The sequence below is a fragment of the Podarcis erhardii genome, assembly GCF_964252035.2.
Source record: "Podarcis erhardii genome assembly, chromosome: 6".
Classification (NCBI taxonomy): Eukaryota; Metazoa; Chordata; class Lepidosauria; order Squamata; family Lacertidae; genus Podarcis; species Podarcis erhardii.
This window is the reverse complement of record NC_138510.1, coordinates 99,154,737-99,168,447: the sequence shown is the minus strand read 5'-3', so window position 1 is coordinate 99,168,447 and position 13,711 is coordinate 99,154,737. Positions and strand designations below refer to the sequence as shown.

General features: G+C 42.8%; 1 protein-coding gene across 1 annotated transcript in view; it reads left to right on the top strand.

The window, feature by feature from the left end:
- Nucleotides 1–11,056, top strand: part of COLGALT2 (collagen beta(1-O)galactosyltransferase 2) — a 60,348-nt gene extending 49,292 nt beyond the window's left edge. Inside the window, exons 8-12 of the mRNA XM_081867327.1 lie at nucleotides 3,760–3,866; nucleotides 5,620–5,752; nucleotides 6,207–6,334; nucleotides 7,095–7,301; nucleotides 8,965–11,056. Coding sequence (XP_081723453.1) covers nucleotides 3,760–3,866; nucleotides 5,620–5,752; nucleotides 6,207–6,334; nucleotides 7,095–7,301; nucleotides 8,965–9,241 — 852 coding nt within the window. The 3' untranslated portion in view covers nucleotides 9,242–11,056. The remainder of the gene's footprint in view (nucleotides 1–3,759; nucleotides 3,867–5,619; nucleotides 5,753–6,206; nucleotides 6,335–7,094; nucleotides 7,302–8,964) is intronic.
- The last annotated feature ends 2,655 nt before the right edge of the window (nucleotides 11,057–13,711 follow it).

The window sequence follows — 13,711 nt, the reverse complement described above, 5'->3', positions numbered from 1 at the left end:
ACTTACAAATAAAAACAAGGATTGCTAAAAACATAGGCAAGGAAATAATTAAAACCAATTAAATATTGATTATTATTTTTTGCACATTTTCTATGGTATTATATTTGTTCTTCAATCTGTCATTACTGTGCAACATTTTAGTTGGTCCTAATAAAACTTTTACCCTACTGGGCTTCGGGACTTTTTTTATAGTGGACCATTGCTACTACTGAAGCTTTTTGTATGTTTTTTCTTTGGTTGTGTGTTTTTGTGTGTGTGTGTTTTAAAGCACAGTGCATATTCTTTCAACTATGGCCTGGGGTACTCCATGTGAAAAGAAGATGCTGAATGTCTTTTTCTTTCTCCTTGGGAAGATGGCAATTAATACCGAATACAGTGGTACCTCTGGTTACGTACTTAATTTGTTCCGGAGGTCTGTTCTTAACCTGAAACTGTTCTTAACCTGAGGTAACACTTTAGCTAATGGGGCCTCCCACTGCCGCCGCACCACCGCTGCATGATTTCTGTTCTCATCCTGAAGCAAAGTTCTTAACCCGAGGTACTATTTCTGGGTTAGCAGAGTCTGTAACCTGAAGCGTCTGTAACCTGAGGTGCCACTGTACAGTTTTCTAGAGGATAGAGCAACATTTTACAAGAGCACAGTGCAGCTCCCCAATCCATGTTTCTGTCATGCACACTAATATATGGGGAGCTGTGAGGGATGGTTCTTGCTGCTTCTTTAATCCAGCCACTCTCCTTTACAAATACGGTCCCCACCAGCAGTTTTTGTGGTGTTCTCTCCACCCGATCCCCACCTGGGTGTTAGAATTCCAAGTGGGCCCAGATGTGGTTGGGGATAAGGACAGCTTAGAATTCGTAGACAATAATTGGTGGATGCAAGAGAGGTTAAACAAAGTTCCCCCCTACACACCACACAAACCTGTGTGAGTAGCTTCTGTTAGCACTAACTCTAGTTATATTGGCACAGTTATCAGCAAAGCTGTGTGTGTATCCCACAGTTCTGCTGAAAACAGAGATCATGGCATTGCGTTGAGAACACAGTCTTGATCAGGCTCCAAGCCACCATGGCTGTAACAACAGGCTCTAAAGTGTGATTGAAGCTAGGTGGGTTTACCTGGGGTTTGGAAACTCATAATGTGATGATATCACATTAAATGTTTAAATCAGGGTTTTGTGAATCTGTGACTCTCCAGGTGTTTCTGGACTCCACCTCCCACCACCCCTTGCCAGGATGTCCAATGCAAGGGGATGGTGGGAGTTGTCACTAGCAACATCTGGAAAGTCACAGTTTACATCACGCAATACTATTGAGAGTATGCTTTTCTTAGCTTGCATAATAGATACAAAGCAAGCACAACCCTGGGGCCACAATGGTGATTATCAGGCTCTTTTATTCAGGTTCTTCCCACACCATCTTAATGTCACCTTCTGGGACCCACAACCCAGACTCACTCCTCCATTCCACAGGTGAATCCGCAGATATCTGTGTCTGTAAATTGTAGCCATCCTGTATTGGCATCTCTGGCTCCCTCCTAAAGTCATACAAGGAGATTATCATAAGAACTAAGCAGTGGCTCTTTCTGAACTGCCTTCTTAACAAATCCTGTTGTGCTTATGAGGCATTAAGCATGATATGGCATCTGTAAATATGGTGTGGAACATTGAGAGTTCATTGGCTTGGGTGAGGGCAAGTTTGTTTTTTAGTCTATTCAGGTGATAGTTGATTAGAGGATGGCGGGGAGAAAGCACCTCCTGCCTGCAGGAGTTTTCCCCTCATAGGGTCTTCGTGCCCACCCCAACCAGACCCACTGTTTGAGAACCACTGACACAGAAGAACTCCGTGTACAAGGAGGTGGGTTAAAGAAAGTTCAGAGATCTTCTGTGCATTGAATAACAGCGCCCCCCACAGGACCATTGAATCCTGTTGAGCAGTTGGGGAGGGACTGATGCAAATCTGCCTCTTGGCACTTGTCCTCAACCCTGAAGGAGCTGTGCCCAGTTTCTCCAGCCTTGATGGCTCTCTGTTTACATGGCTTGTATAATTCAATGCAGAGACAGTGCCTGGTTTTGTGACAGACAGACTATGTTTGGAGCCAATCCTGCCTGCCTGACCTGTGTTTTAAAATATGTTGTTGATTTGTGGCTGCATTATTTGCCAGCCTTATTTATCTGTGTCCTGTTTGGAGGAAGAGCTGGAGCACAAGCTGGTTTTATTTTTGTCTGCTTGTTTCTGCGCCCAATACTTGAAGGCTTGCCTTTAGCAAGAAGGGCATCCCAAGGACCTGCACACATGTGCTCAGGGATCGTTTTGCCTTAAAAGGCTTGGGCTAGGTGGGAAACTTTTTCCACCCACTGTTTACTAGTGGCGGTGGTGTGTGTGTGTGTTTAAAAAATAGTAGGATAAACCTTGAGTTCAGACAAAGTAGGTGCCAATGTGTTCTTAGTCCCAGCAGAAGACCGGAATAACTAAAATGCATGCACATCTTGGGGAAGGGCCATACCTCATAAGTACAGCATGTGCTTTGTATTCAGAAGGTCTCAGTTTTAATCGCTGGCATCTCCAGGTTGAACTTCCTGAAATCTTGGACAGCTGCTGCCAGACATTTACCTGATTGACATAATCCTGAGTCAGAGCTAATTTAGTCCTGGCGGTTGGCTTAGTCTTTGCTTTGTTTGAACATGCAAACCCATCCAGGCAGACTAACCCTTGCTTGATTTCTGTCAGCAAACTAAAATGAAGCCAGGATTTGTTGCGGGTTTACAAACCTTGGCTTTTTAAAACTATGGTTTAGTGCAGGAGTAAGGCCCGTGGGCCGGATGCGGCCCAATTGCCTCCTCAATCCGGTTCGCAGACGGTCCGGGAATCAGCATGCTTTTACATGAGTAGAATGTGTGCTTTTATTTAAAATGCATCTATGGGTTATTTGTGGGGCATAGGAATTCGTTCATTTCCCCCCCAAAAAATATAGTCCGGCCGACCACATGGTCTGAGGGACAGTGGACCGGCCCACGGCTGAAAAAGGTTGCTGACCCCTGGTTTAGTGTTAAGCAAACTATGGTTTGTTTTCCCAGACCACACACTCATCAAGCCAGAAAGTCATGAGGAAAGAACAGCTGGAAAACAAAACCAAGCTGTGGGGAAACATGCTATACAGTGGTACCTTGGGTTAAGTACTTAATTCGTTCCGGAGGTCTGTACTTAACCTGAAACTGTTCTTAACCTGAAGCACCATTTAGCTAATGGGGCCTCCTGCTGCCGGAGCACGATTTCTGTTCTCATCCTGAAGCAAAGTTCTTAACCTGAAGCACTATTTCTGGGTTAGCGGAGTCTGTAACCTGAAGCGTATGTAACCCGAGGTACCACTGTAGTTTGTTTTCTTGCTTGTCTGTAAGGTGATGTTATTCACTGAGCAAACCATGATTACAACATGACTTAGCATTATGTGGGAATGCAGCCACAGTATAGATAATAGTGAGGTTAAGTGAGGTCAGTTAAGGCAGTGTCTTATGTTCATACGTACAAGTGTAGAATTATCAACTCTTCTCCCAATTTATTTGAGTTCTTAGCAGTTTTTTCCATTTCAAATTTACTTTTACACTTGTTTGAACAATTAAATTTTTATTTTTTTACTTCTTAGGTGGTGATTATATTTTGATTATGTTGATAAAAAACACCCATAAACTTTTAAATTCTGCCACGCAAATGTCCCATTGCCTTGTTCAGACTTGCACTGAACCTCCTGGCTTCTTTCTCTGTAGATTTTTATGATCAACCTCAAGCGCCGGAAAGACAGGCGGGACAGAATGCTACGAACTTTGTACGAGCAGGAAATTGCAGTCAAACTAGTGGAAGCTGTGGATGGAAAGTGAGTAGATGGTTATGGTATTTTGTCTTTTTTATTAACGTGCTGCCATTTGTGAATTATAAACACTGGATGATGCAAAGTTTGAACATTCTGCTTTGACAACCCCACTAGATTGTTTTCAGTGCTAGCGGAAACTGAGTGTGTGATGCATCATTTGCCAGTGAGTAGTAGTGTATGTGGCAGCAAAGTTGGCATCTGGGTTTATTGCAGGCTCTGGTGCCAGTGTCCGTGTTAAGTCTGGTTGTAGTATTACACCCGGACAACACCATTACTGGCCCCAACAACATCACACATACCATCTCGGGACTATTTAATTGCTCATCGTCTAACATTGTGTATGCCATCAAATGCCAACAGTGTCCTTCAGCTCTCTATATTGGACAAACAGGCCAAACCTTACACCAAAGGATAAACGGACATAAATCTGACATCAGGAATCACAAGACAGAGAAACCAGTAGGAGAACACTTCAATCTCCCAGGACATTCTATACAAGATCTCAAAGTAGCTGTTCTATTACAAAGGAATTTCAGAAATAGACTGGAAAGAGAAGCTGCTGAATTACAACTTATTACCAAACTTAAAACCATGGAGAGACCTGGTCTGAACAAAGACATTGAATTCTTATCTCATTATACATGACAAAGCCATTTTTCACCTTCTCACCCCTTGCTTTTTCCTGTAAGACCTATTGCAGTCGTTAAGAGTCATCAAAAGGCTCATCACAGCTATCTGCCAATCACCCATTCCCACCACCCTTCTGAGTAATACCCCTCCCCACCTTCTCACTATATAGAAGGGTCTGGTGACTTCTGTTTCAGTGTATCTGAAGAAGTGTGCATGCACACGAAAGCTCATACCTAGAACTAACTTAGTTGGTCTTTAAGGTGCTACTGGAAGGATTTTTTTTATTTTGTTTTGACTCTTACAAGTTATCTAAACTGTTTAGGGGTTGTAAGAGCAAAGAGGCTCTCAGAGATCTGCAGTATATTTTGATGCACAAAAGATTCTCAAGTTGGCCTTTTCTTTTGATACTCCTGTATAGCTTGTGAACTAGAATATTGTGGAACCAAATTTTAATGAGTTCAATCCCCTGGAGAAATGGAGCGCTATCGGGCTGCTTGCATAGTCTATATTTCCCTTGGAGCTTCCATGGGAAATTTTTGCTGTTAGATTCCTGTACCTGTTGTATTTAAATCCACCTCTCTTAACCGAAATGCAGTTGTTAAGTAGAACTGTCAAGACAGTTTCATATACCCAAAGCTTTCTATAGTTGCACAAGAGACCATTGTTCTAAAGAGGATGTTGATAGCAAGGTTTCTTGCTGTTGGCTCCAAGTCAAGTAGCAGATACCTTCTCATATACTGAGATTTGCTCTCCTCTCACACACAGTCCTCTTGATCAACAAATCCAAGGCCATGTCAACAGCAGATTAATCTTGTTAAAGCTCTCAGACTAGAAAGGAAGAAATGACTGGGTGGGAGGTGGTGGGGTAACTACTTGTAAAGGTTCATCCAGGTAAAAAAATATCCTGCAAATAGAAGACTAGCATTATCTGGAAGAAAAGTTATTGCCACTTGGTGCTGGTTTTCTATTGGCAGAGAGTTTTTAACAGAAGAGAGAATTTAGATGATGTTATCCTTGGAGTCTAAACTGGTGCAGTCCATTCTACCACTTCATTCTTCTGCATGCATTGACTTTCTTCATATCCTGAAAACCTATGCTTAGGTGACTTAACCCTTGTTCCTTGCAGAGCACTGAATGCAACCCAGCTGAAAGCGCTCAACATAGACATGCTTCCTGGCTACCAGGATCCTTACTCCTCAAGGGTGCTGACTAGAGGAGAGATTGGCTGTTTTCTTAGCCACTACTATATCTGGAAGGAGGTGAAGTCTGTTAACTGCTTGTTTTGATTGTATGGGGAAGCCTTTTGAGAGCACTGAAAATGAGATGCCTGTCAGTAACAAAATGGCGGCAGATGGAGGCAGGGTTTGGCATAATCAGCTGACAACTATTGACATGTTATGTTGACATCTAACCTTACTTTTGAAATTGCTGAATTATTTGCAAAAGCAATTTACTTCTGGCACAGAGTCACCTGCTTTGAAAATTCTACCCCCTTGGCCCTTTATGTCACTTTCAGAGCCTCAAAATAATCAATAAGAATTATAATGTTGCAACAGGTAGATGGATGTGTAGCACAGATGCAGCTTAAAAGAATTTGGCATTGGTTCTGCATCTGGTACAGTTTCAAGCTGTCCCACAGCAGACAATACAGCTCCAGGTACCATAAGTAGAGTCAATTTCAGTTCCTTTCCTCCCACAAACTATTCCTTTAAGGTGGAAGACAAGGAGCTGGATAAAGTCCTGGTCATTGAAGATGACGTGCGCTTTGAGCACCAGTTCAAGAAGAAGCTCACAAAGTTAATGGATGATATCGAAAGAGCCCAGCTTGACTGGGAGCTCATGTAAGTAGTGGTCTTCTCTGATTTTGCCTGTGAAAGGTCTTCTCTTCCTTCCATGGAGCTTGGAAAGGATCCATAGGTGTATCTATAAAAGCACCTAACACTGAAATAGGAGAGAAGAATGCCTAAGAATTGATCAGCTCTCGCTTTAGGAAAGTGGAGAAAAAAGGTGGCTTTTAGGAGGTTTCATTGACATGATTCCAGCACGACTACCACATGCAGATGTTTCCCCAAAGTCTGGAAATTAAGGCACACTTTTCCAGGAAGTTTGGCCTTTTACTTAAAGCAGTTTATTTGTAGACGGTCCCTTAATTGCTTACTACCAGTGAAAACTGATTGGAAAGTGTCTGATTGGTTTTGGCCAACGTCTCATACAGAAATGCACCAGGCAACCTCTACTAGATAGGAACGTTGGTCTCTCATTTGCTGTGGCTTTATAGCCCCACTGGGCTGCCCTGGCTGGAGATGCAAAACTCATTTTTAAGACAATTTCAATTGGGTTTTGAGTTTTCTTTCTAATATTTATAGCAGAACATGAACTTACTGTCATGAACTGTGTGTGACTGGCTGTTTATTTCTTAGATCTCCATGTTTCTTTGATAAAGCTCAAAACAGCTTCCATGGAGCTCCCAGTGGTTTTCCATCCAGGCAGTGATGAGGTCCACACATGCTTGGATTCAGCTTCATGGGCCTACATACCTGTGACATGTATGTGAACGGAATGTCAATTCCATGGCAGAACCACCTGTCTTTTTCTTTCTAGATACATTGGCCGGAAACGGATGCAGGTGGAGCGTCCAGAAAAGGCTGTTCCCAATGTCATGAACCTTGTGGAAGCTGATTACTCTTACTGGACGCTGGGCTATGCCCTCTCCTTGCAAGGAGCTCGGAAGCTGATAGGAGCCGAACCTTTCAGCAAGATGTTGCCTGTTGATGAATTCCTTCCAATCATGTACAACAAGCACCCAGTGTAAGTTTAGTTGTGCTGGTTGAGTTGTATTGGACTCGTTAGCTAGGTTTGCACTATACTGCATAGCACTGTGGTAAGCAAGCACCTGCCTCCTATAAGAACCTGGGTTACTCAACCAAATTCTGATTGCCTCAGTGGGGAGGAAGCACAATTCAAATTTCTGAGCACAATTAAAAGTGTTGGTGTTGACCTTTAAAGCCCTAAATGGCCTTGGCCCAATATACCTGAAGGAGTGTCTCCACCCCCATCGTCCAGCCCAGACACTGAGGTCCAGTGCCAATGGCCTTCTGGCGGTTCCCTCACTGTGAGAAGTGCAGTTACAGGGAACCAGGCAGAGGGTCTTCTCGGTAGTGGCGCCCGTCCTGTGGAACACTCTCCTACCAGATGTCAAGGAAATAAACAACTATCTGACGTTTAGAAGACATCCGAAGGCAGCCCTGTTTAGGGACGTTTTTAATGAATGATGTTTTAATGTATTTTTAATCTCTGTTGGAAGTTGCCCAACAGATGGGCGGGGTACAAATAAATTATTATTATTATTATTATTATTATTATTATTATTATTATTATTATTTTCCCATCTCTGGCTGATTTACCAGCTGCGTCCCCTTTTAAGACTTGACCACTGTACTCCATATTCTGATAATTTCGAGTTTGGATTATTGCAATATGATCTACGTGGGGCTGCCCTTTAAGACGATTTGGAAACATCAACTGATCTGAAATGCAGTGCCCAGATTGCTGGCTGGGCTTTTGTTTATATCTCATATGTTTTAAAATAGTTGCACGGGTTGCCAATTTGCTTTCAGGCCCAATTTAAGGTGCTCATGTTAGTGGTAAAGCCCTAAACAGCTCAGGCCCCAAACACCTGAAAGGCCATTTCCTTCCCTACAGATCTTCTTTGGTGCTGAAATGGTCAGGGTGGCCCGCTGGGGGGTCTCCCACCATCCTCAGAGGCTTGGGTGGCTGATGGCTCAGGAGAGGGAAAAGTTATGGAGCTGCCTCCCAACAGAGGCACATGTTCATTATATAGCTTTTGACAAATGCTGAAGATGCCCCTCTTTATTCTGGCTTCTGATAGTGGAGATGTATATTTTTAGGACCCACCTCATTTCTGTGATGGTTAAGTTGTTTTAAACTGTTTTTAATATTGTGTTTTAATTGTGGTAGCCTGCCCTGAGACCTTAGGGTGAAGGGTGCGTAATAATAATAGTAATACTACTACTACTTCTACTACTACTATTACTACTAATAGATTGAGTTCACTGAAGAAGTGATTTTCAACTGAACAGCTCTGACCTATCTGTTATGAAATATGAAAGACAAAAAAAAAAAATCCCCATGGCTTTAAAGTGTAGTGCTAAAATACAGTGGTACCTCGGGTTACATACGCTTTAGGTTACATACGCTTCAGGTTACAGACTCCGCTAACCCAGAAATAGTGCTTCAGGTTAAGAACTTTGCTTCAGGATAAGAACAGAAATCGGGCTCCAGCAGCGCAGCGGCAGCAGGAGGCCCCATTAGCTAAAGTGGTGCTTCAGGTTAAGAACAGTTTCAGGTTAAGTACGGACCTCCGGAACGAATTAAGTACTTAACCCGAGGTACCACTGTACTCCCTTTTGTATCTGTGGCCATGCTGACATTGTTGTTTTCTCCGCTTTAGTGCCAAATACATGGAATACTATGAACCTAGAGACTTGAAAGCCTTCTCTGCTGAGCCTCTGCTGATCTATCCAACACACTACACTGGGCAGCCAGGATACCTTAGTGACACAGAGACATCCACCATCTGGGACAATGAGACCGTAGCCACTGACTGGGACAGAACCCTCTCTCGGAAATCCCGGCAGCAGGGCCAGATCCACACAGATGCCCAGAACAAGGATGCTCTGCCACCTCAGCCCTCTCTTGACGCAGCGTCTGGAAGGGATGAGCTATGACTGTTCACTGGCTAAGGAACCCCTGACAACATTGGCAACAGCTGGACTTGCCACATACACCATCTTTTGACCTAGAACCTTTCAGAGATATTAACGTTTTGTCTAAACTGGCAGATGCAGTCATTTTGAGCTGGCTGGTTTTAACTGAACAAGAGTCTCCTGTTTTGTAGGAGGAGCGGCTGAGCCTGACTGAGTCAGGTTGGCAGACATCTGAGAAATACTGTATTGACAGTAGGCCATTTCCCCCCATGTCTGGGTTTGTGCCATGGGACCTCTGCTGAGCTGGAGGACTCTAGAGGGCAGCAAGTTTACACTCTGAAAGGACAAAGCTTTCATAAACAATGTCTTTCTACACTTTGTGTAGAATTACTGTATTTATAAAGATTAATATATACAGAGGAGAGGTTTACAGGCCCTTCCATGTTAATTATTGGATTGCTGCCGGGCTTTGTCAACAACATTCTCTGAGAGAAATCGTATAGGGAGGGGGAGACTGTCAAAGAGTTGCTGCCAAAAATTATCCCGTGGCTTTATCTATCTGAATTACAAGTGGATCTTTATTTTGTCTATTGTGAGTCCTCAAAGGTGCAAATAACTTGTATTTATTTATAGATACAAGGACTGGTGGTGGTGGTTACGAAGAATTTCTACAGCAACTTCCAACCTGCAAAATTATTTGCAGTCCTTGATCTACAAAGTCTCCCTCATGGGAGCGAAGATGTTAAATGCTATATCACACAGCTTCAGCAATCAGCGTCAGTGGGTGGTTTCCTTGTGTAAGTGAGCCTTTATAGATTAAATCCTACAGGGAAAATCTAAATCCTACAGAGAGAATTTAAATGTTGCCTCACACACGATGCTTGTTCACACATTCAGGTCACACATTCAGCAGCAGCACAAGAAATCCCTTCCTGGCATATGTGAGTAAGTGTCTCTCTGACTTCTGCTGCACTTGTGACCCAGCAGGAATTTGAACCCAGATCTCTTCAGATCCATGCTGAGCACTTATATATAAATGAGGCAATCTCAGCTCTGGTTAAGATCCTGTGGTATTCCCTTCACAACTTACAGCAGTTGTCTCTGTTTCCCAAACATTGCAACCTCCCTCCAGCCTCGGGCACAGATACCTTTTTAAAAACTGAAATATCGTCAAGCAGTTGGTCATCAGAACAGAACCCTGCCTCTCCCATTTTATATGGATAGAAGGGTGAATGGTGAATGTAAACTGAGATGACTATAACACAATGTCTTGGGGGTTTTTTGAGAGTGAGCAGTCTTAAATATCTCTAGACTGCTAATTCATTTTTAAAATAGACAGACAGACATTATTTGTTTCAAAGACAACACATGAGGGCTCCCTTTCAACATTGTACCAAAGAGAAATCTCTGGTTGTATCAAGCTTGCTGATCTCTGTTTTGTTTAGATGATTTAAACTGTTTGCATACTCAATTCTTGTCTTTGCCACCCCCATCATGAAAATCACGCTTGTCCATTTTGGGATGAGCTGATACCCTCCCTGTTGGACAGTGTCTCAACACACTAACATCACATCTTTATAAATGCACCAGAAGTCAAGTGACCATTTAATTTTGTAATGTAGACTTCAGAGTTTGAAGGGAAAATCATTACTGAAACAAAACTTTTTAAATAAAAAACTAAGGGAAGAAACTATATGTGCTTAACCTGCTGTAGATGCTGAACCCAGGAATTGTTGTTCTTAGGTGGAATAACTGTAGTGTCCTATTACACTTTTTCCTAAAGGGATGATGTTGCTGCTTATCAGCTGGTCTGATAATATATAGCAAGTCAACTTGTCTGTTGTCATGTCTTTTATTTGTGACTTTAAATATTGGCAGTATGGTGTGATGTGATCTGATTGGGCACTCCACAGTCCAGCTGGAGTTTGTCATCTCTGCTTTGAAAGATTAATGACACCCGGTAAAACTCCTTTGGTCTTGAAATGGCTTGGAGGGAGCAGAATCTTGTTGCAGGAGCCAGCTGGATAGTTCTTACTCAGAACTCCAAGCCTGTATACCTGGATATCTCTGACGATGTCCCATCCAGGCACTGAGCCTCAGATGTGCTTAAGATTCAGCAAGGTTGCTTTGGTAGGTGTCTTCAGCCCTGGTGTGGTGGGGCTGCTACAATTGGCCACTTGACTTACAGAGTTCTTCCTGGGAGGAAAGAGTATACTGCAATGGTACAGGTGAGCGTGGTGTGCCCCTGCCATATCTTTCTCTGTGGTGGAAAGAAGAAGGTGCATAAGCTAATTGATATCTGAGCACCAGGGGTTTTGATCCTTGCATTACCACAGCAGTGAATCTGCTGTTCCTGTGCAATCTCATCTTACGATTCTCACCGTGGATCCATGCACTTCCTGTTGGTTTGGAATTGAACTATGTCGTCTCGTTTGAACCATTTAGTACTCTGGGTACAGACGCTCTGGAGAAACGAGAACTGATTGTTGAAAAGGGCAAGCACACTATGGAAGTAATTTACCAATTGGCCCTAAATTGTCTGCTTACAGCAGGGACACGGAATTGACAAACTATTGGTCAGACCCAGCCCATGAAGCTTTTCCAACCAGCACACAGTCACCCACTCTCTTCTCAGCCCCACCCCTATCTTCATAGTGGCAGTGATCAAAAACACCCCCCATACAAATGCAGTGAACTGCTCATGGAGGAGATTGATCCCTTTCTGCATGGGCAAGGTGTATGCATTGTGTTGTGTGATGAGAACGGGGCTCTCCTTCCTCACCATACAGCAGAGAAATGATGTAAACTGTGCTCATACAGAATGAGAGCAGGAATTCCTTGATGCATGCAATTTAAGTTTCATGATACCCAGCTGCTATGTTGTAGCCTATCCTGGCTTCTAGTTATGACGCTCTGCAGTGTTTCCTAAAAATGAAGTCACAAAGCTGTAGCAAGTGGGCATTCCTGCTACACCACAGTGTCCAAAGTAGGACAAAGAAGTTCAGAATATAGCTGGGAAGACTTAAAACTGCAGTAAAGAAGGGAGGCTAGTTTTGTGTTTCCTGGTGCATATTTAGGGAGCCATGAACCTTGTTCTTCGAAAAACAAGTCAGTTTCACTTGATTTTTTTGTGGTTTTCCTCCCCCTTCCTCAAATCCCATTACAATTATCCATAACATTGATGGATGGGAGTGGTGGTAAAATAGTTTTTTTCTGGTATAGCCCAGGATTGTTTAAATGCAGCACAGGAGTTTGGAAAGGGTACAAATAAAATGGGAGCGAATAGGATCATGACTGTCCAGGGTCTCTTATGGGTAGGGCAGGCATTCTATATTATACTCTCATCCCTTGGAGAGTTCTTCAAAGAAAGCAAAGTGTTGTTTTCCTTAACAACGGATGTTTCTAAAATCTTAGCACAATGTGTTTTCACTCAAGTGAATTGCTAGGAAGTGATGCAGGGATTTTCATGGCCAGCTTCTTGGGGGAAGAGTAAAGTTCCATGCAGGTCCATGCATAATTTAAGGAAATAGTGGGCGGCTTTCATTTGGCAGTATCCAGTGTTTCCCAGATTGAAAACAGCACATTTCCTTCTTAATTGAAGAAAATAAAAGGAATCTTGTGAAATCATGGAAATGATTATGAGATGAAGCTCTGTCCATTGGAGGGACAGCACTCATCAAAAAGCAAGCAAAGCTTAGGAATGTATAAAGGGGTGGGAATCAGAGGGAAAATTAAGAGCTTAGAGAGTGTCCATGAACAGGAACTGCTGTGAATGTGATATATTACTCTAGCAAAAATTATCTGAACTCTCTTAAGGACAGCTTGATTGATTACACAAATAAATTGCAAAATTTACTCAGACTGCCTAATAATATGTGGTCACTTGCAAGCCACCAATTTGTTCACACCAACTGTACAGCCTCATGAGCAAGTCAACAAACTTAGATGTGCCTAGTTCTTTTACATAATTGGGAGAAAGAACTTCTCCTTGTAACATGTAAGGTTGCAATGTCTGAACTTGATTGTGGCTCAGGTAATTCATTCTGAATGTCCTGATTTCATTAACATTATTGTTATTAACATTACTGTTTCAGTAAGCTGGAATTAATTCACTCTCAAAAACTCAACCCTATGAATGTGATGTCTGATATACACCAGCTATTTCTGAATATTTGCTGTTGGTCTGCTATCCAATGATACTTCATTTCAGCATGTGATACTTTAGTTTGATGTATAAGATCATACTTTTGTTGGCTCAGTGGTAGTGAATCCGTTTTGCATGCAGAAACTCCTGGGCATCTCTAGGTAGGGCTGAGAGACTCCCCCCCCCCCCCGGCTGAAACCCTGGAGAGCTGCTGTTAGTCAGTGGGGACAATGCACTTCTGTGTAGAAGGGCAGCTTCCTTTGCTCCTGTGGTTCTAATGCTCAGTGCGTGCTGGAATCATGCTGGATTGCTGTTATTGCCAAAATCAAAACTCTTGAGATTCTAGA